Source organism: Hesperophylax consimilis, chromosome 19 (genome assembly GCF_061612785.1).
Source record: "Hesperophylax consimilis isolate HC1 chromosome 19, BYU_Hcon_1.0, whole genome shotgun sequence".
NCBI classification, from domain to species: domain Eukaryota; kingdom Metazoa; phylum Arthropoda; class Insecta; order Trichoptera; family Limnephilidae; genus Hesperophylax; species Hesperophylax consimilis.
In genome coordinates, this window is record NC_142854.1 from 33,594,534 (window position 1) to 33,618,455 (window position 23,922).

At 36.2% G+C, this 23,922-nt stretch overlaps 1 protein-coding gene across 1 annotated transcript in view; it reads left to right on the plus strand.

The window, feature by feature from the left end:
* The window catches only part of LOC149415182 (uncharacterized), a 141,674-nt gene extending 129,441 nt beyond the window's left edge, over positions 1-12,233 (plus strand). Inside the window, exons 2-4 of the mRNA XM_089643159.1 lie at positions 2,838-2,990; positions 5,948-6,103; positions 12,150-12,233. Of these exons, the coding sequence (XP_089499285.1) occupies positions 2,838-2,990; positions 5,948-6,103; positions 12,150-12,208 (368 nt within the window). The 3' untranslated portion in view covers positions 12,209-12,233. The remainder of the gene's footprint in view (positions 1-2,837; positions 2,991-5,947; positions 6,104-12,149) is intronic.
* Positions 12,234-23,922: the final 11,689 nt, after the last annotated feature.

The window sequence follows — 23,922 nt, forward strand, 5'->3', positions numbered from 1 at the left end:
ACAAACTAAAATTGAATGTTATGAAAACAAAGTTTTTAATTGTGGATAGTGTAGGGGGAAACGAGCAGGCAATACTAAAAATTGATAACGTAAACATAGAAAGGGTGAGTTGTATTAAATATCTGGGTGTAATATTAGATGAAAAATTAAAATTTGATGAACACTTAGAATACATAACAAAGAAAATTGCTAAAAAAGTTGGATTCCTAAAAAGGATCAGAAATAACTTGGATCTAAAGACAACGCGCCTTGTTTACAATTCTATTTTTACTCCGCATTTAAATTATTGTTCTAGTGTTTTATTCTTATGTAACGAAGCCCAAAATAATAAACTCCAGGTTATACAAAATAGGGGGATGAGGATGATTTTAAAATGCAACATTTTTACTAGAGTTAAAATTATGTTACAAAATTTAAATATGATGACAACCAAACAACATATAATATATAATACGTTAACAATGATGTATAAACTTCAAAATAATATGCTCCCAAATTATCTGCAAAGAAATGTTATGTACCATGAAAATGTTCACAATTATCCTACGAGAAGACGCAGAGATTTTAGGCTTCCCAAAACTAAACTTTCATGCACACAAAACAGCGCGTTTTATAAAGGGCAAAAACTTTATAATAACCTACCAAATGTCATAAAGGAAGCCCCAAGCCTTAGCACTTTTCGTAGGACATGTGCTTTATATGTGAAAAATAATTTTTGATTATTGAGCTCACCAATATTATTTTAGTCACCTAGATATCTTATATAATATAATTTTGTGTATTTATCTTTTTCTTTTAAAATGTAATTGTTATTTCTTGTATTTTTTATATTTTCCTACTAGATGTATGAAAAAATTTGCATACATCTAAATAAAGATTCAAAAACAAAAATCATTTATGTTTCATTCTCAAATTTCAATCAAGTATTTTAAATGTTAATGTACGAAGCTATAATATAGTCATTTTAAAATTTTATTTGGTAACAGATATGATAACCGGCTACCAGGGAGATTTTATCTTTATATGGTTGCAGAAGTCGGGAACGCCCGAGGAAGACATGGCACGATTGAGTGAATTAGATACTTGAGTCGTGTCATGTCAAGAGTCAGAATAATAGAAGAGTATGTATGAGAAGATATATGAATGTGAATGAGGCAAGAGGTGTGTGAGTTGTTTGGAGGTCTGTTCTCTCTGTCTACCCCTTCGGCGAAACGGCGTGACGGTTAGTTACATTTTAGTTTTATCTTTAATATCTTAAATATGCTGGTTAAATGTTAAGTGTGTATCAATGCACAGCCTATTTAATAATCTAATTGGGAGATATCATTTATATACATTTGGAACAATAGTGGTCCTAGAATTGATCCTTGCGGAACTCCATAGTTTATTGGAAGGTGCTTGCTATTTTGATTATTGGATGCAAATGAATTGAGTTATTCCTTCGAATTAGAGTTTGAGGTATTAGTTTTGGACCCACCTTTTTGAATTGATATTACCTTCCCTCAAAAAGGAAAAGTTCCTTCTCAATTTAATATCTTAACACTGATTAATTAATTTTGATAAAATATGAAGAAATTCTGTCGAGAGACCAGAACCTACATTTTTTATGGATTTTATTATTTTAGGTTGAATATATAACGATTCAATACTATCATTTGATTTTGCTATGTATATTGTCCGCTAAGGAGGAGCCAATGTTACAATAGATATTAATAAAGTGGTCGCATATCTCTACGTTGTTAGTGATTATTTCGTTATTAATGATTAATTTATTACAAAAACTATTCGAAGTATTCGATTGGTTCTGTATGATGTTTTTAATTTACTTCCAAGTGTTTCCAAATATTTTCATCAATTATCATCTACTTTTGTTTTAGTCTATTTTCGTCTTAACTGCATCAATAAGTACACTTCATTAGTAACCTTTTCTTTTCACAAAATCTCTACCGGATTGTCTCTATACAGGTGAATTGGAGTTCAACGGAGCCTTCAAATCTCAAGGTGGTCACTAACAAACCAAGTGAAATTTCGTATTCTGAAATGGATCTCAAGGTTCCTTGTATTAAAAAGGAATACTTTAAGCCTTCTGAAAGAATTCATGAAACGATGGATAAGCCAAATTTCCTCAATAATATTTTTGTAAACTCGTATTTACAGTATTAGCTACAGGTTTAAATAAAAGTATAATCAAAATATATATTACTCTCCTGTCTTCAAGACCCTCTACACAGCATCCCTAAATATGACATAGGCCTCGGGGAAAATAATTTCCCTGCTTTTTAGAGTTCATTTAAAAAAACACGAATAGCTTAGACGTTTCATAGTAGTAATAGGCTACTCAAAGGGAAGTTTTCCACTTCACACGAGGACCTCCGAGTCTCTCCTGGATTTTTTTTTAAATATCTTCTATTCTATTATATACGATGTGGATATGATTGCCCAAATGGCTCGGAAATATTTGCTAATAGCTGGAAGTTGAAGGTTGCCTGTGCATATTTTCTACAGCGTACTATTAAAAGTCTAGCTGAGCAAAAAAACAAATAAAATAAAAATATATTTGATCACCTTTGCTGCTACACGGCTGTAATTGCACGAATACTTTATTAGTAAAGCGCACTTTTATTTGCTTGCTCCGCGTGTTAACTATGATTTAATCCTGTTGAATGCTCTTATGCATGATCAGCCTTCAGTTAAAACCGATCGATCGCGAAGCAAGTTTTTTTAATTAAAACAATGTGGTATAATTATACTTTCTCGGAGAGGAACGACCGTAATTTTTAATGTAATGCATTGTTCGATCGGTATAACAATTGAGTATTTTTCTTTTATTTTTTCAGGTAGCATTTATCTGGAGAATGTTCCCATCAAAGCAGAACCGGGAAGCCGTGTAAAGGGTGAAGCTAGTATTCCCTTTACGGAAATGGACATAGAACTCTCGGATGTTAAAAATGAATTCTTAGAGCGCTCTGAAAGAATTATCCAAACACCAGGTAAAACAGATTTTTTGTGTCCCAATTTTTTGCGTTTATGTCAATCCACTGTACTTGTGCTTTTCTGTTATCCTTTTCAGACTTATTAACAAACCTGATGAAGCATCCTGGGGAAAAACGATACTCTCGTCGCCATTGTAATTAATTTAGCTCTCATAAACTAACGTTAGAACAGCACTTGGGTTCGCATACTAGAAGAAAACCTTTTTCATATTCCAACTGTACATCTTCATGTGCTAGAAACACGGCGTCACATGCTGACTCGCAGTCGAGCTAAACCTCTTTCGTGTCTCGTCTGCAACTATCCGAGTTCTCAAAAAGCCACATGCTCACCCCCAGTAGTGAAAAACTCTTTTCGTGGACCGACTATAACTTTTTATGTTGTGGGAAGGGATATTTAAAAATTCACATAAAACTTTTTTCATGTCCCGAGTGCGACTTTTCTTGTTCTTAAAGGGGAAATTTAAAGAAACTAATGCCGATTCCAAGTGGAGAAAAACCGTCTTCATGTGCCAAATGCAACTATTCTTGTTCTCAAAGGTGAGGTTTAAAAAAACAAATGCAGATTCACAGTGGAGAAGAATATTTTTCGTCTTCTAACTGCAACTTCTCATGTTCTCAAAGAGGTTTATTAAAATCATTTGCTGACTCACAGTAGAGAATTTTTCTTTTTGATGCACGATGTTTTTTTTATTCAGATATTTTAGAATTCCCGACTTTGATTTTTTCCCACAGTTGTGAAAACCCGTTTTCATGTCCCGACTGCATCTATTCGTTTTCACTCTAAAGTTATCTGCAAAGCGTCGTATGCTTAATCTCAAATGACTTGTTTTATCCTCTTTATGTAACTATTCACCTTCAGTCACGTTTGCCTTGGTAATACACATACGGAATAATCAACAGAATGTCCCGAAACTGTTTCCAGGTCTAAAAGGTTTGAAGTAACACTAGAAAGCCACCAGCATTCAAAATTAAAATGTTAAAAATTGTGGACCCTTTTGATTTTCTACAATTTATCCTGAATCTTGTGGTAAAAGATTTGTTTTCATTTTTAAACAAAGTAACAAATATTTTCTAAAATCAAATTAATTGAGATTTTATTTACTGAATAATGTTTTTTACTGTGATTCCATCTAACGCAACTTTGCTCAGGCTCTTACTTGATTATTCTGTGTAATTTATAAATAATATATCCTGCTGACAAACTGTTCTGCTGACAAACTGCTTTGGCAGTTTAGCGGGTATAAATGAATTTTTTTTTTTTTAAATAAATACTTTTGCTTTGCTTCATTCATTGATTGGGTATATACCCTTCACTTTCTGTAACTTTTAGTTTTTATCATTTCTTGTTATATGTATTGCATAATTGAACAGTAGTCCGTTAGTAGAAAAAAATAAATAACAAAGAAATTGTTAATATTTTTGCACTTAAAAAAAAAGTGAATACCAAATAAGTGCCTCAACCGCATAAAAAAATAATGATTAAAAAAAAACACCACCTATCGGTAATATTTGAAACTACCATCACATGCCATTATTCTATCAACTTCACAAAAGACACAATCAAACAAAATACACGACATCATCAAACTAATGGAAAAATAATTGTTTAAATTTAACGACTTGAATCTATAAAACCAAAGGCTTGGCAACATCTATTCGAACATTAAAATCGGGAAGAATTATAATTATACACTTTTTATTCGCTTCGGAGATCAGCTAACTCAGAGAGTGAAACGGAACATATTACTTTTCGTTCGGACGATCGATACAGGTGTAACCTGTTCCTTAGTGAACCCGTGAAGGGGTTGTTAACGTTTATTACATTGTCTGACTTATTGAACTGCCTATAAATACATGACATACTTGCAAATTGATTTTACCCAAAAATGAAGACTGATTGTGTTAAAATTGTGAATTTAATTAAAAATCCTGGTATAATTTCTAAATAAATCATTTAGTATAGATTTATGTCGATATATTATACCTGTCCAATATTTTGTTTTGTATGCAATGTTATCTAAGACAACCAACTGCAAGTAGTTTATCAGGAGGAACTTTGTTTAACAATAAAATTCAATCCAAAAAAAAATACAAATAAAAATCATGCACATAAAACCAACCCAATACGATTTTTTAGTGTAATGCAAGCAAGTCTTTATTTTATTTAGTTTTTCGCCCAGCTAGGCTTTAATATGTATTATGAAATCAGAATATACCTAATGAGCTATCGAAAACTATACACAATGGTTTTAAAGCATAAAATAACATTAAACAATATCAGTAAAACGTGTAACAGTAACTTGAACAATACTACATATAAGAAAAATCAAAGTACATTACAAACGCTACTATAATAGTAGCATTTAACAAAGTGCTTGTTTGGATAACGCTTGGTTCTATAAATGGTCTCAGAAAATATAACAATAGTACTCCAAACTTGTTGCCTTGATCATGCATTCTATTGGTTATTGAGTGTGTCTCATAGGTGGTTGTGTATGTATTGCAAGAAGAATGTTTCATTTTGCCTTGAATTCCTAGTCGGTACATGGAATTTAATAATGGGGACGATAACATGGCTGTATTCCTAGTCGGTACATGGCATTTAATAATGGGGACGATGGCATGGCTGTCAATTAAGTTGTAATGACTCTTCTGTGTTACAACAAGACTTACTAACATCCATAATTCAGACAACGTTTTTAGATACAATTGGGGCCTCAAACTAATAAATGTACCTATTCAATTGGAATTTTGAGCTCAACATTTTTGTACTTACATAAGAAATTTGTGCTGAACTCTTCGTTTATTGTAAGAATAAACTTTACATAAATGAGACCAAATAATTGAATTATATTCTACTTGACTTCTATGAAATGAAATATAGAGCGTTTTCATACAATCTACAGACTTAAAATCACTGAAAGTTCTGAATACACATTGTTTTGTTGTTCCAGGTAGCATCAATGTGGAGACTGTACCCATCAAGGCAGAACCGACACCCCCAGAAGAAGATGGAGGTGGAATCTATTATACGGAAATAGACATAGATGTGCCGGATATTAAAAAGGAATGCTTAGAGCAATATGATAATATTACCGAGACTGCTGCAGGTAAAATAGATTTTTATTTGTCTTAAATCGTTTTCATAATTTTCTGTCTTCATTATAGATACCTACTTACTGAACTTTTTCCACCATCTTTTTTAGACATGCTAACGGACCTGAAAACGCATCCTGGAGAAAAACCTCATTCATGTTCTCATTGCAACTACTCCTGCTCGGAAAAATCACGTTTAACGAGGCACTTACGCACCCATACTGAAGAAAAAACTCATTCATGTTCGCATTGTAACTACTCCTGCACAGACAAATCAAGTTTAACTAGGCACTTACGCACCCATACTGAAGAAAAACCTCATTCATGTTCCCATTGTAACTACTCTTGCTCAGACAAATCAAGTTTAACTAGGCACTTACGCACCCATACTGGAGAAAAACCTCATTTATGTTCCCATTGCAACTACTCCTGCTCGGAAAAATCACGTTCAACGAGGCACTTACGCACCCATACTGAAGAAAAAACTCATTCATGTTCGCATTGTAACTACTCCTGCACAGACAAATCAAGTTTAACTAGGCACTTATGCACCCATACTGAAGAAAAACCTCATTCATGTTCCCATTGTAACTACTCTTGCTCAGACAAATCAAGTTTAACTAGGCACTTACGCACCCATACTGGAGAAAAACCTCATTTATGTTCCCATTGTAACTACTCCTGCGCAGAAAAATCACGTTTGACAAAGCACTTACGCACCCATACTGGAGAAAAACCTCATTCATGTTCCCATTGTAAGTACTCCTGCTCGGAAAAATCAAGTTTAACTAGGCACTTACGCACCCATACTGGAGAAAAACCTCATTTATGTTCCCATTGTAACTATTCCTGCTCAAACAGGTCAGATTTAACAGTGCACTTACGCATACATAGTGGAGAAAAACCTTTTTTATGTACCCATTGTAACTACTCCTGCTCAAAAAAATTACATTTAACCGTGCACTTACGAACCCATACTGGAATAAAACCTTATGCATGTTCCTACTGCAGCTATTCATGTTCTCAAAAAGTACATTTAAAAAAATCACATTCTCACCCATACTCGAGAAGTGTTCCCTCTGTAACTACTCCTGATAAAAATAAAAAAAAAACAAATTTAAAATTCACCTACGCATTCATTGTGGAGAAAATCCCATTGTCACTTCTTCTTTAAATCTGATTTTTGTTAACGAAAGCGTAGATTAAAAATGTCCGATCCAAAATATATTTATAACTATGTAAATTGTCTCAAAGAACACAATGTGTGTCCTAGATTAATGTACTCGGGGCGTAAGCATTCAGACAATGATCAGGAAATAGTTGACCTCATTACTGAATATTTTTAAGTGCTTATGAACAAAATTGTGATATTGTAATAATACCTGAAATTAAATCTTCAATATACAACACGTCACATTTCTATACATGTTATTAAGAAAAAAAAATTCTACATCGTAAAATGGGATTACGTTTTGACGAAATTCCACCGGTATTCATAAAGGAATGTATTCATTGTATATCAGTTCCTCTTGAAAATATATTTGTGTTAAATCTGGCGATAAAATTTGTGTTTTAAATTAAAGACCAATTTTTATACTGTCTACCTTCCCGAAAAAATTATTGTCTTAGATAACATTGCTGTTTAAAGTAGGCATAAGATTATTCCGGTGACCGGATAAATCATCACAAAGATAATTCATCACATCTTTAAAAAGTTATATAAAGTCATGGAAAGTGATGAAACAAAAACTTTATTAACTGGGTTAAGTAGCTTACGTTAGGTTAGGTTAAAAAAAAAATTTCATCGTTTCTAATGACTTTACATCACTTTTTCAAAGTGTGTTGAATTGTCACTGTGTCGAGTTATCATGGAACCGATTATTCCAGAACAACACGGTTTTGTAACTGGCCGATCTGCATTATTTTATTATAATAGCCTATATTCGTCTCGAACAAAAGTAGATTCAATATATTCTGACTTTTCATAAGCTTTTATCCCCTCGGGCGAAATTGTTTGTATTTGGGAACAGCTCTCGTAGAAATCGTTGTCTCTCTTACTGTCATGGTGAGAAATACCGGTAGAAAGAAAAAACACCATGCTTTATGTTCAAATCTAGAAGTTAACCACCTCAAATCCAGAAGAATTAAATTGTGCACCCCAGTAAAACCTATGTTTCCGACCGCAATTTAGAAAAAAATTAAACTTTGTGGATGTTTTATTAATTATGTTTATATAAAACGACAAATAAGTGAGTTAACAATAACGTTGATGATACGTTTGTCAAATAAAAAGTGCGTGTTTTTCTTCTTTTTCGTTATCAGTAATGTAGTTCGAATAAAGGTAATGTAAGCGAGTTCTAAAACTTTTTATGTTAGGATTTAAAATTTTAATATTTAAAAAATGATTAGTTTTTTTTCTTAAAATAAAGTTTGAATGCGTTTTTCACATCCCTTCTAAAACAGTTATTAGTTTCCGGAAACTTTTGGAAAAAATCCATTTATTTGATTTGATTGATTTCATATTTCAAAATCACAATTAACATATCATCTTGCAACTATTTTTCCTATAATTATTTATGAGCTAATTGTTGAGAGTTGATCACGTGCGTTGTGCAGGCTGTCTGCACGAAGCTAGTCAGTGTTTGATTATCTGACGGGCCATATTTTTCGCGGACGGACAGGAATTCTCTGCGGACCGGCAGTTGTTGGGAAACGTTGCTGTAAAGTATACAATAATACCCGATAAGTTAACTAAACGAAAAAATTTAATTTTATGTGGAAATGGTTTTAATTTAACGCATTTTTACAATCCAATAACGGTAGTGACGAGATGTCAGAACACATTTTACATGGTGTTCTTTAATTAAAATCTGTTTATTTTTTATAAAAAACGTCTCGGTACTAAACTGAGTAATAACTGAATTTACCCTGTCGAAATTAAAAGTATACTCCTGGTGACGATTTTGTGCGTTTTGGCAATATTTTAACTATTAAAACCGTGAACCTAAAAAGCCCTGAACGGAGCTATTCGAGAACAATTAGAAGCCGCGGGGAAAGGGGGAAGATGTATGCAAAATGACTTAACGTACTTAATTTTTTAATTACATGTCCCGTTTCCCGTCTTATCAAACACCCCAAAAATCATAAGCCGATCGTTATAACTGCATTAACAACACAAAAATAAAATAACAGTTCAATATGCACCGCCATACATACAAATCATTTCAAAAGTTTGCTATACAAGGTGGCTGCCTGACAATATTCCCTATTTTGCTTCAATGGCATATAAAATAATTCCAAAATCGCACTAATGCTCTATCCAGGGCTTTTTAGGTCCATGATTGGAACTATAACAATAAACAATACGCAGATGTTAGAGGGTTAGTTGGACAAACCGCAACTCCAGAGACCGTCAGAAAACAACACTGCCGCTCTGCTTGACTTGTAGCGGCTTAAACTTTTCAATTTAAGTTTGAACATCTCGAAAGTATATTGACAAGTGTGAACCTTCTTTTAACAGAATTGGTCAACGTCGCTCTAGTTCGTTTTTGTCCAACAGACCATTTTTGGCGAAATCGAGTTAATTATGCAGTTGTTCTCATAAAGTATGTATTTATAAGATCCAATTGAAAAAAAATTTAAATATTTTTAATGTGTTTTCAAAACGAAGTTTGTCTTAAGTCCACCAAAATAAAACAATATTCCAAGCGTGTCTATCCAACAGCCACACGTTGACCCCTCATTTTTAAACCGGCCTTTATGTTATATTTCATATTTATATGTACTTCCCCACCTTCCTCTTTCCCTTCCCCACTTACCTTCAGCCTCACAACATCCCCCAATTGGGGATGCCATAGTCTCACTGGCTCCAGACGGGAGCAGTTGGGACTCTTGTGGTTTACGCTTGGCTTACGGTCAGGCTGAAGCCCTTGTGCATTCTCCTGGGACCTGCCAGTTGTAATGTGGATTACCAATTCTGCCCAAGTGTTTCTTTAAACCATATGTATTTCCAACACAATTTACAGGTGCTTACAGTATACAGACCTTGCTGCTTCTTCCTGCCTCTTAGTTTCTGACGTACTTACTTGACGCCCTTCCGCTCCCCCTCCGGCAACTCGACGCTTCCATCCTTAAGGTCTTCGGGTATGTCCCCCACTCACTATCCATAACCGAGAAACTGGCTAAAGAACGTGGAAGTAGTGATGGGAATGATCGAAATATTTATATAATCGATTTTTTTAAACCGAAACATCAAAAGAATCGAATGATCCATTCGAATGAATCGCTCGGAGTGCGGGAGCAATAGCTATGGACAGGGGCCGTCGGGGGAGGGGGGGTAGGATTCGAAAATAGAAACTCGAATATCAAGACTATTCCTATCGTAAAAAAATTGTTTGCATATTCCGGTTGTAATTTATTTTCATTAGTATGGCAATATTTTTGGTAAGCAGGTACTAGCGAAATTTCAATCACTAATTTTCATTCCTGGCAATGATTCCCTTGTTGTCTGATAGCAACATTAGTATTATTCCTGTTAGCCACGAATTTCAAATATGTTTTATATAATATTGTAAGCTCCTGCTGAATAGCTACTTAGTGTAGCCAGTAGGTACAAATTCCCATTAATAATATTTATAATGTACCTCATAATAATAAGATAATAATTATATGCCGTTTTGTTAAAAATAACCTCTAAGTCTCATGTACGTAGTAGGCGCCTACTAGAACCCAAAACAAACCATTCATTCATTTGTAATTTGTATGCAATTCACAAATTATTATTAAGTAAATAAAGTTATTTTACTACAGAAAGCGTTTCATTTTAATTACTAACTAAGAGACACCGATGTTAATTTCATTCATGTTAATGTCAAATAAATTAAATATATTTGTTCGTAGCATAGGTAGCAGATATATTATGTTTATATGAACGAACACATGTCACTTGATGAGTTTAATAAATACTGAATATTGTATACTGCCCGAAGAAGCTACGGTTGTAGTGAAACCCGATCAGCATTAAATATAAAAATGGTGTTTGCTAAGTTATTGGTTTATTTTATTTTAAATATACACTACCCGAATGTCCCGAATAGATGATACATAACCTAAAAATAACATAGGTAGGTATTAAACCTTCAATTGTGAAAAACTATCACCATGAAAATCTTTTACACATAAACTATACCTACTGGAAACGTAAATCGTCACCTAAAAGTATTAATTCATAATTTACAATTCACACACAAGGTTGATTATAACATCAACATGCTTCAGTAGGCAGCCAACAATGTACTTATAAAATATTTCGTTTGTGTCAAGCAATCTGAGATATTTTGACATCTCGAAATATAACCTCTCGAATGTGAGAATCGATTTGCGTTTTCGAACGAATTCTGACAGTTTCTGACGATTGTCTCGGACTGAACATTCGAATGATTTCTGACATTTCAGAGCGATTGTCTCGATTCCACTTTCGATGACATTTGAAAACGATTATTTCGGACCGTGCATTCGAATTAATTCCGACCAATCACAACGCTTGGCTGGCATCGATTATTTCTGACCAATCACAGCGACGACTTTCGATGACGTTTCAAAACTATTGTCTCGGAGTTGCATTCGAATTAATTCTGACCAATCACAACGCTTGGCTGGCATCGATTATTTCTGACCAATCACAGCGACGACTTTCGATGACGTTTCAAAACGATTGTCTCGGAGTTGCATTCGAATTAATTCTGACCAATCACAACGCTTGGCTGGCATTGATTATTTCTGACCAATCACAGCGACGACTTTCGATGACGTTTCAAAACGATTATCTCGGAGTTGCATTCGAATTAATTCTGACAATGAATCGAGATATTTCGAATGGTAAAAAAGATCGAGTACACCATCGAATTTCATCGATTCCGCCCATCGCTAAGTGGACGTTGAGATGTCAGTCCGACAGCATTCTCGCTGGTACTACCACATGACGAGAGAGGTATCCCACCCCATATTAGCGTTCTTCCCCATACTTGTTTTTGTTATCATTTCTTGTTTCATTGCTTGCAGCATACGCAAGATGCCAATACCAGCAGCCAGAGGCGGATTTGCAGTCTTGGCCGCCCTAGGCCCCAAACCATGTAGCCGCCCCTTCCTCAGTACCCATCATATTGACCAGGAGTATCCAAACTTTTCAGTAAGTTCCTAGGGTCAAAACCGTTTTAATTTTCCTGCCATTATCATTCATGGTTCATGGGGTGAGATTTGTCCAGGTCTTCGCAGCACCTGCTGCGTGGCGGGCCGGATCGAGAGAGACTGGGTGAGGGAGGCCTTTTGACCTTTCCAGCCGGACTATCTTGACCCATCGCCTTGCACCACAGTTGGAGGGATGTATTCATACGTATGTCGCTCCTGGACACACTAATCCCCAGATTCCTACCCACCCCTCATACATTTTCCTTTTCAGAACTTCCTATCCTTCCCTTCCTTAAAAAGACCCTCCACACAGCATCACCTAAGATGACATACGCGGGTTTGTTCCTCTGGAACGATTTCGGTCGAAAAATGGACAACGGACCACTTTTATTTTTCTGCGATTGATTTCGGTCCAAAAATGGACCACATTTCCTACCATTCGTAAAACATTTATTGTAATTATTTATTCATCATTTTGTTGGCCAGCCGTTTATTTTAACACGGAGCTATTGCAAATTGAAATGCTTTTGTTATCTATTTTGACCATAGACGTCACAAATCCGAACTCCGTAGGCTACTTTAGAACAATGCTAAAAAGAAATAAAAAATCCTTTGCCTCTTAATCCTATTCCTACGTTCCTCCACCCCCCCCCCCCTTTTTCATAGATTTTAACTAAAAATATATATATTTTTATTTTTTAAAGAAAATACCTTTATAATGTCACACTTTATTATTCACTATCATCAGTGGAAGTTCATAATTGGCATAAATAACATCTTATTATTGTATAATTTTATAATCTTTGATTTATTTATTGATTATAGCTTTTGTAAGGTGATTAAGAGCGTGTTCACACAGAGCTATAATATGCGTGGGATGGCGTATTTCGGCATATCGCTCGCTGTACATTCCAAATTGGAAAGTATGGCGAGCGATATGCTGAAATACGCCATCCCACGCATATTATAGCTCTGTGTGTGAGTACGCTATTATGCATAACAATACCTAACGCGGTTCAGTCACTAGCGCAACTGAATCACGGTAGGGATTGGAAATACGCGAGCGACGGAGCATGATAGGTGTGGCGAGGGCGGCTGCGGGGCGTGGGGGCGCGCTGTGTACTGTGTGTGAATACGCTCTTGCATATCGCTATTTCGTACGTAGAATATTTAGGTACTTAGGAAGTAATTTCTTGTTATCATCTGTGACTTTTTTGTCACAATTGGCCGCCCCTAATATCTGGCCGCCCTAGGCCCGGGCCTACATAGGCCTAAGGGCAAATCCGCCTCTGCCAGCAGCCTTGTATGTTTATGTTTTTAATTACTTTATATTTGAAATACTTTATATTATTGATCATATATCATTCGCATTTTATATATTATGTAAGCACTGCTTCCTAACACCGACACTGGAGGTCTAGATTCGTTCAAACTTAAATGTAGATTCGGAGCCTTGAAGGAGTAACCATCTGTTATTTATACCAGGGCGGGTGGATAACCTCCAATGCCTTTGTTTACTAACAATCACTGTCTTGTGTATTTGTAAGCACTTGCATACTGCTACCATATGCACGGACATTGGAGGTCTAGCTTCGTTTTATTTAACGTTCTTATACATAGCGTCCTTGTGAGAGACTTGAAGGAGTAACCTTATGTTACTTATACCAGGGCGGGTAAGCGGTGGACAACCTCCAATGACTGTACAGAATGTAAATAAGTAGTAATATAAATACATGTCATCCGAAATTATTATTGGAAAAATAATATCTTGTATATTTTTAATATAATTATTTTAAATAAAATAGGATTTGAAATGTTTTACTAAGTGTATATTATATTACTATGCATGGCAGCCGTTTCGCCTTCTGAAGGCATTGATTTGACAAACTTACTTGAAAATATTTATGTTTTTATTCTGCACTAGTTGCATATTTAATTTGCTAATCTTATTTTCTTTATTTTAACAGGTTGACTGTTCACAAAGTTGCTCACGCGTTGACCAATGCTACAACAACTAGTAATAGGATTAGGATGTAAAAAAAATAAAATAAATGCCATAACAATAAATAATTTATGTATAATGTTAATTATTTGTTGTACTGATATGTTCTTCTATGTGTAAATGTCATTTATATTATATCTGTAATCTTGTTCTTTTCATATTGACCTTGAGAAATAAAAGAATTTTTTAAATTAAAAGAAACGGTTTTTATTCCAAATAATGTCAGGAATTACTGGTTAAAGTAAGTCAAGTACGTCCCTTAACACATTTGTTTAATACATATAACAAAAGGAACTTCAAAGAAGGGTTAAGTTATAAATCGTGCGCGCTGATGGATGAGCTCTTTAGGAAGTTATCTAAACTATATAATCTAAAATTTGAACAATATTTACATTAACAGTTTTTGAAGTAAAACTTCTTTACGCACGCTCGACACTTGGGGGGTAAACTGGTGCCTTTTTTATTTTTTTTTTTTATATTAACTCCACACAGGAGGCCCTGAAGAAAATAATTTCCCTCAGGGCCTATGTCATCTTTGGGGATGCTGTGTGGAGGGTCTTTTTGTGGAGAGGAAGGAGTGAACATGGGTCTTGAAGAGTCCCATGTTGTAGGAGGGAGGAAACACAGAGGCCGGCAGCTCGTTCGACAGCCGAGCTGTTGAACTTAAGAACGAATCGTAGAAGCGACCCGTTCTCATGTGACAAATGTCAACCGTGTACAAATGTTGGGCGGGCGTTTGGCGTGTATCCCGACTATGCACCGGTGCCGAAGGGATCAATGACGCTAGATCCTCAGAGCATCTTCCATTGTAATACCGATAGAACAAGGACAGCATACCTACCTGACGCCTGTGCTCTAAAGATTGCAGTCCGCTTGTTAAGATTGGGGAATCTATCAAACGGACCGCCCGTTTTTGCACAGAGTCAAGGGTTTTTTTCAGGTATTTAGGGGCTCCGGACCAGAGATGGCTACCAAATTCGAGAGTAGGGCGCACTTGCGATTTGTACAGGGTCAGCAGTTGTGTACTATTAAAGTATCTGCGGGCCCTGTAAGTACAGTACGCCCAGCTTCTGAGAGGCCAACTTTACTCTGGCTTCAATGGAGCCCCCGTACCTGAGCTGGTCACTTATAGTTACACCAAACATATCAGTGGAAGGCCTGTTCGGAAGATTGCTTCCGTTGAAGGAGACTAGATTGTCATATGGATCCCTTTTAGACGTAATCAGACAGGATTGGGTCTTTGAAACGAAATTCGACGAGATTATTTTTACCCCAGGAGGAAATACTCTTGAGATAACCGTCCATTCGCTGCTTCAAAGCCCTCCGAGCCGTTGGAGTTTGTGTGCCCTTTGGGGGCTTGTCAAACAAAAAGCTATCATGATCTGTACTGTCATCCGCGGAACAATGAATTGGTGCACATGTCAAAAGGTCATTGATGTGCAACAAAAACAAAGTCGGAGACAGAACCGATCCCTGTGGGACGCCAGCATTTATGGAGTGTAAGGAAGAGGTGAAACCGTCAGCAACCGCCTGAATCGACCTATCCCTTAAAAAGTCAGCAATCCACGTACACAGGGATGCGGGAAGTGCGTAAGAAGGCAATTTGTTGACAAGTCCTCGGTGCCAGACCCGGTCAAAGGCCTTGGATATGTCTAGTGCGACCGTTTGGGTCTCACCGTGACGTTCCAGGCACCGCCTCCAAACATGCGTCACATACGCGAGAAGATCACCGCACGAGCGGTTCCGCCGGAATCCGTATTGACGGTCGTTGATAATTTTGTTCTTCTCGAGGTATGTGAGCAGTTTGTCGTTGATCACACGTTCCATCACTTTGGACAGAACTGATGTGATCGCTATGGGGCGGTAGTTGGCCGGGTTGGAGCGGTCACCTTTCTTGGGAATAGGGTGAATGACCGCTTTTTTCCAACCAGAGGGCACAGTGCCACACTTCAGGGACATTTTGAAGAGCTTTGTCAAAACTGGAACTATTTCCGCAGCACACCTCTGCAATACCAGGGCAGGTATTCCATCAGGTCCACTAGCTTTGTTAACATCGAGCCCCCGTATAACGTGGAGTACATCCCGATGCCGGATCCTCAGCTTTTTCATAAAGAAGCCGCAGTGAAGAGCAGACGGCGGAACAGCACCTCCGTCATCGAGGGTCGAGTTTTCCGCAAACATTTTCCCTAATAAGTTAGCCTTTTCGGTGGCGGTGTTTTCTATTGAGCCGTCAGGTCTGGTAAGAGGTGGCAAACTGGGTTTGAAAAAATTCCGATCTATTGAGCCCGTAAGCGACCAGAATGCTCTGCTGCCATGCGGGCAGGCAGCCAGCTTTTTGCTGATCTGCAGGTCGTGTTCGAATTTTGACCTGTTAATGATTCTCTTGCATTCCTTTGCCGATTTGTTGTATGCTGATCTGCTTTCGGACGTTCGAGATGTGTTGTAGGCTCGGTAAGCCGCGTTTTTTCGTCGAACTGCTTCGGAGCATTGTCGACTGAACCACGGCTTTGAGCCCACACCAGTTTCTTTAGTAGTCGATTGTATGAAGCCATCCATCGCCGATTTGATGACTTCACCAATCTCCTGGGCACATCTTGAAGGGTCCGAAGTCCGAAAATAAACAGCTGACCACGGAAAAGCGTTAAAATGGGCCCGCATACCGAACCAATCTGCTGACCTATAGTGCCACACTTTTCTCCTCAGCCTCTCATTGGTTGGTCTGAGGTTAACGGGGATTAATGTCGTCACTAGGCAGTGGTCAGATGATCCGAGAGGTGCTGTGACGTCAATCTTATAACCGTGTGGCACAGTAGTTAAGAATAGGTCTAACAGATTGGAGCGGTGAGTCTGGACATCAGGAACCCTTGTAGGCTCCTGAACTAGTTGCTCAAATCCGTAGCAAATGGCAAAGGATTCCGCCTGTCGGCCAGCCGAGTCCGTTGGGCCTGAGAACTTCAACCATGGTTCGTTATGAACATTGAAGTCCCCCAGAACAATAAACTCTCCCGAAGGGTAGCGGGGCAAGAGGTCATCAATAGTATCGCTCAAATGTTTGAAGAGTTCGGAAGTGTCTGATTCGTTATGGTTCGGTGAGCGGTATAGACATGCGTAGAATCTTGCCGTACTGGCAAGATTGACGCGCACCCACATTACGTCGAATCTGGATTTTTCCAGACTCAATAGTCGCACACAGTTGACGTCAGCTCGACTATAGAGGCAGACTCCTCCTTTGGGTCTGAACTTGCTTGCAAGGGTAAAGCCCGGGCAGTCCAGATAGGAGGAGTCTGGCGGCTCGGCTATCTGAGTTTCGGATAGGAAGAGAAGGTTGGGACGTTGGGATAAAAGATGGTGATGAACGGAATTTAGATTTGTGTGCAGGCCGCGAATGTTGGCAAAATTTACCAACAGTTTTGGCCCGCACCGGGGACGCCTGCTACTCGCCGCTGTAACGATGTTAAGTTTGTTTTGTTGTGGGTTCATGATTTTAAGTTTTTTTTTTTTTTTGTAAGGGTATGAGGTGAAAGGAAGGTCTGGAAAGGAAAGGTATGAGGGTTCGGGCTGTCCAAGAGTGATGAGCGTTTGGTTCCAGTCCACCCACTGCGGTGCTAGGCGATAGGCTGGGAGAATCCGGCTGGAGAGGGCATCCAATGCGCCCCAAACGCTGCTGCTGGGTCCCCTCCGGTCACGAACCGGCACAACAGCAGTGGCGGGGTTTTTTCACTCGCTGATGGGGCAGCCCACCCTTAGTCGTGAGCCTGAGGGTCGGGCCCCTGTACTATCGAGCGGCCCGGACAGCGGTAACCGGTTGTAAAGGGTCTCCCTTAACCAGCATCTCCCAACCGGCCCGCCACGCAGAAGGTCGGCCGACGCACTCGCCACCAAGACCTGGGCAAACCTTAACCCATGAACCCGGGCACCGCTGCTAAGTCACCAAACGTAGCGAACCACTTGGGGTGACCTGTGGCAGAGGTGTTGGTCATCCAATAAATGGTTCCCAGGGCGGCGGTACCCATTCCTACCTACCAAATAGAAATACCGCCTTACGAAAAGCGTTACGAAAAATCACATGCCAACGCCAATCGATGAAACGGTGATCGGAGGAGGGTCTAAATCGATACAAACAGTGATCGGAGGCGGGAGAAGGAGAAGGAGATAGAGCTAGCTAACGAGTACTACCGTATTTTAGCATTATATACAGCGTGTACCCAGCATAAGTTAGTGAAGTTTTACTTCACTCGTGTGGTCTAAAGCAAACTCTTTTTTTACATACAATTTACTAAGCATCTTTATCTATTATACTTGATCTAAAATTACACAACATGCAACATATAAATATTATATCCGATGAAAGTATTGTCTCGGTATAGTTCATAGGGGATTTCAAAATTTTATATGTTTTTAAAAGTCCTATTACTCTTTCTATGTGCACCCTTTTGCTAGCAACTTTTCTGTCATTTTCTAAAACACTGTTGTGATTCTGTTTGTTTTTTTGAAAAATGTTGGAATATTTATGGTGACACCATATGGTGCGAAGATGTCCTGGACATTAAAACCTTTGTCAGCCATAATAGAATCACCAACATCATACAGGGATAAAAGGTTGCCTTTTTCAATGATCTGGCGATCACTGGCAGAGCCTGCATAGCTTGGAGATACATAATTTATGAGGCCTCTAGGAGTAGCACCGATAAGTACTATAACAGTATTTCTGTTTTTATAGGTAGAAAAGGTTGCTTGCTGGGCAGTCGGTAGTGTAGGCCGTTTAATTGGACATTCCGTGCCGTCAATCATTAACCTCGTGTTAGGGTATTTGTCTTTAAAATCAGTTGGAGAAAAAAAATTTACGTTTGATTTTGATGTCCAAAGGTTGAGCTCTTTCCACTGCAGTGATATGAATTTCATCCATGTAATAAAGATATTAGAAACGTCTTTAATAGATATAAAATACATTCTTGCAATTTCAAAAAAAGTTTTGTGTTCTCAATATCATTAATGTTAAAAAAAATGTCCAAATGCATTTATATTATTGGGAGGATTACCATAAAAGTATTTTAAACAGTGTGAGGCTTGTCCTAAGGATTGAAAAACAAACAGCACTTTCTCGTATGACTCTAAACCGGTAAAAAAATGAATTGAGGCAGGGTCTTTCTTGTATGTCATTATACTGAACTCAGAGTGTTTTATGGTTTGACTTGAAAATTCTCTTGTAAACCCTTTCTTTTTATTATCTGTCTGAGTGTCTTTATCTAGAGTCGGTCTATCACACGGAGTATCAAAAGGCAATATGACCTCCACTGCCACGTTTTCTATATTCACAGGCAACGCCGCGTCTTGTAGATTCACAGGAAACGCCGCGTCTTCTAGATTCACAGGCAACGCTGCTTCATCTTGTGGTTTTGGTTTTGTAGAATTTATATATGTTTTTTCACGTTTCAGATGCCTTTCCAGTCTGTTTCTTAATTCTAAATTACTTCCTTCTACTTTTATCCAGGGAAATATTGAAGGAACTACACCTTTCAGTAGCTTTTGCCTGTACAGTACATCTGAAAATAAAATTAGGCTCAAACTTCCATACTTGCATGATATAAAATACAAAACGGTCTACGTTAAGAAATAATAACAATTTGATTTTTTTTCCTAAAACACTCCTACTGAAAATTAAATTACAATTACGAGATACACAGACATTGGACGAGAAATGCAAAGTAAATTAGATTGCCAACAATGAAGAATCAGCTGCCCAGAAATCTCGTGCCAGACAGTTTGATAACCGTGTAATAAAATTAATGCAATAATTAAAAATATGGTTAATTTAAAAAAAGGAAATAAGATATTATGTCTACAATAATTATTAATGTTAGTTGTGATTGACTACACTTATATTTACGGTTATTAGGTAAAGATGACATAGGCCCTGAGGGAAATTATTTTCTTCAGGGCCTCCTGTGTGGAGTTAATATTAAAAAAAAATATTAGGTACATTTGTTAAATAATGTCAACTGCGAAAGAAGACAAAATACTGTGTATAAAATTTTGTGCATTCTATGTCAATTGTTTCTTTACTTGTTCATTATACTATACAAGTACTCTTTATATTATATTGGGTATTCAATTATAGTAAGATATTAATTAAATGAGTCATATACTTACTGTTATGGTTAATATCATTGACTACATAATCTGTATCCTTGAAATGAGCTTTACAGACTACAGAGTCGGTGCCCATTTTAGACGTCTGATGGAATGAATCCCTTTTAAGTCTCTATCTTTGGTGCCCACCCCTATGTCTACACATAGGAACACTACAACAGGCATTATTGTAATATTTACTAAATTGCGTCAAACGGCCTAAAGAATGTATGGGATCTGACAGTTAAACAATAGAACAATAGCGCCTCTAGCGACCAAAATCTTGCGAAAACGGCCCATTCATCAAATGAATAAAATAAAGCCAACACGGCGACTATGCTTATCAATAATTGTAGACAGTTAATGTATCTTCCTAACGTTATACCAGTTTTTGTGGTAAATTTATTTTTTATTAAAACACAAATAACTTAGTTTACATCACTTTATTTCGATACAAAATCTCAACATGTTTCGTGAACCAAGTTCACATCATCAGGAGCAAAAGTATACTTTTGCTCCTGATGATGTGAACTTGGTTCACGAAACATGTTGAGATTTTGTATCGAAATAAAGTGATGTAAACTAAGTTATTTGTGTTTTAATAAAAAATAAATAATGCCATCACAAAGTGAAAAGCAGTTAGAAGAAGTTTTCTTCGAAAAATAATTAAGTAAATTTATTATATAGAATACAGTGATTTCAATTTTGACACGTCACGCACTCAAATTTTACAAAATCATTTTCTGACCAAACTTTTGAAGAGATCATAACATACAAAAAATTATTTTTCTATTATATTCTTGCATCTGTGGTTATCAAACAGGCCATAGACAACATAAAAACGTAGAAAATATTCTATAAAGATATTTAAAACTGCCACTGGCGGCAATTTCAAATCACAAAAACGCAAATTTCGCGCATTTATAAAGTTAAAGATTTTTTAATAATGTATCTATCAATTATAAAAATATAGAATAATTATTAAAATATAGGTGAATTCATTGGCTGTATAGCACTACAATCAGTTTTATGTCTCCGTATTAAAATTCGGAGGTTTGATTTTTTTAATGTTGGCGGAAAATATTCAAAATCGTCGCCAAAAAACCGCGAGCAATCGGAGAAAAAAGTTTTTTGACGCGCGATCGTTCGAGTGGTTAAGAAAATACGCAGATTTAGGAAATGAGATATAACGAATTTGGCATTCTCAGACTATAAAACCATTTGTTATTTCAGCTACTGGAATTATACCTAGCTCTCTCGTTAAAAATTTAGGCGTATTAGATCTATCAAAAAATTTATATTTAAAAATGCAAAAATTCAAGTCATATTAAATACATGTAGGATTACGAAAGATTTTTCAAATATTTATATTTAGGGATCAATAGGATTTATAGGCCTAATTAGAAGTTCTACCGTGCCGATCCTCTGATATGAAAATATCTGGAGTCGGTTAATTATTTTCCCATTTGATCTCTGGTGATTCGTCGTGTTGTTCTTGTATTATTTTGTATTTATTATGGTTATATAATGCACTTGCATAATGTGGATTGACTAGAAGATCATCTGTGAAAAAGTGTGTGGAAGGGTTTAGTTTGTTCCTGTGCGGAAGATTTATTCCGGACATAAAGTCGGAAAATTAAACATACATAATATAATTTGTTATTTTTCAATATATATTTTTAATGAAAATTTTATCAAATAATAATTTTGTTTTAACCACCATTTATTAAAATTGTTGAATAAATAGTTATGGTTCAACTTTATAGAGGTAGGTATCATTATTTGAACTCTAAAATAAAACTTTAAACAACAAATCTGTAAAATGACAAAAACAGGTAGTTTTATTATGATATTATACCCCCAAAAATACCAAGAACTCTTATCGTATTTTTTAAAATAATTTATTGAGTTAGTTCACATGAAAGATTTGCATACAAACTCTTATGAACATTTGGTAGTTTGGCGGGTAATGTAATGTAATGAAGAATAAAAAAGATCAATTCGTGGTAATTTATCAATTTATTAAATGTGTGAAACATATACAGTATTGACAATTATAACATTCATAAAAAAATGCTTTGGTACGTAAATAGTTATTAAAAACCGAGATAAAAACGTTTAAAGCTTGCGCAAGTCAAGGATTAGTTGGTATTAGATGGAGAGGATAAATAACGAAGTTAAAAAACAAGAATGCAGAAAATAATTTTCTGCATTCTTCATTCTTCATTCTTCATTCTTTAATTTTACGATGAAATCTCAGTGTAGTCATTTTAAATCTTCCACAGTATTATTGATAAGATATAAGAAAGAAGAAGTTTTAGTAACGAAACTAATATTATGATGAACAAAAACTACAAACGATGGACTTGTAGTTCCCAGATACCTGAATAAATATGGTCAAAGAACTCTAGAATACCTCGTTCCAATAATTTACAACATGTTACCAAACTCAAAAAAAAGCTGTGAATTGACTCACAGAAGGAAATGTATGTTAAAAAAACGGTTATGTGAAAGAATTTTTTTGTATTAATGTAATTATGTGTATATTTTATGTACTTGTAAAAATTGTATATGTATTTAAAAAGTAATTGTTAAAAGAACCCGTTGACAAACTGATATCAATCATAATAAAAACACATAAATTTGTTTTTGACCACGATATTTTTATTTTCACTCTACCGGTTTCGGAAGATCCCTTCCTTCGTCAGGAATTTTAGAATTTTTCAGGTTTTAAATATTCTCCTGACGAAGGAAGGGATCTTCCGAAACCGGTAGAGTGAAAATAAAACTATCGTGGTCAAAAACAAATGTATGTGTTTTTATTATAAATTATGATGAGCCACAAAGTGAATGCTTTTTACAATTATGTGATATCAATCAGTTTAACGGGACTTAATTGTAAAAAATGTATTTTTGAAAGTTAATAAATTAAAAAAAAAAAAAAAAAGTACAAACAAATTCTTATTTGATTTATTTTTGAATATGCATTTCTTTCCTATGGAATGCGTCTCATAACTCCGATATGAATTAGTTATACGGTTTTTACGCGTCCTTCATCAACTAAACATAAATTCGTATGTTGAGATTTAAGTTCTTACATTGAAAGGTTTCGAAGCAAATGAATCACACGAAAGGCTGTTTATTTTTGTGAGAAAGCAAGTGATTTTTTAAATATTCCTTTTGGGAACATGAATAGTTGAAATCAGAACATGAAATCGGTTTTTCTCCGGTATGGGTAAGCGTGTGAAGTTTTAAAGTCGCCTTTTGAGAACATGAAAAACAACAAAACAAACAGGTATAAGTTTTTTTTCCAGTGTGGGTAAGAATATGACGTTTTAAAGTACACTTTTGAGAAAACGAATAACTGCGACGAAACACGACAAACGTTTTTCTCAAGTATGGATAAGCATGTGTTGTTTCAAATTTCCCTTTTGATAACATGAATAGTTGCAGTAGGAACACGAATAAGGTTTTTTTCCAGTATGGGTAAGCATGTGACTTTTTAAATGTCCCGAT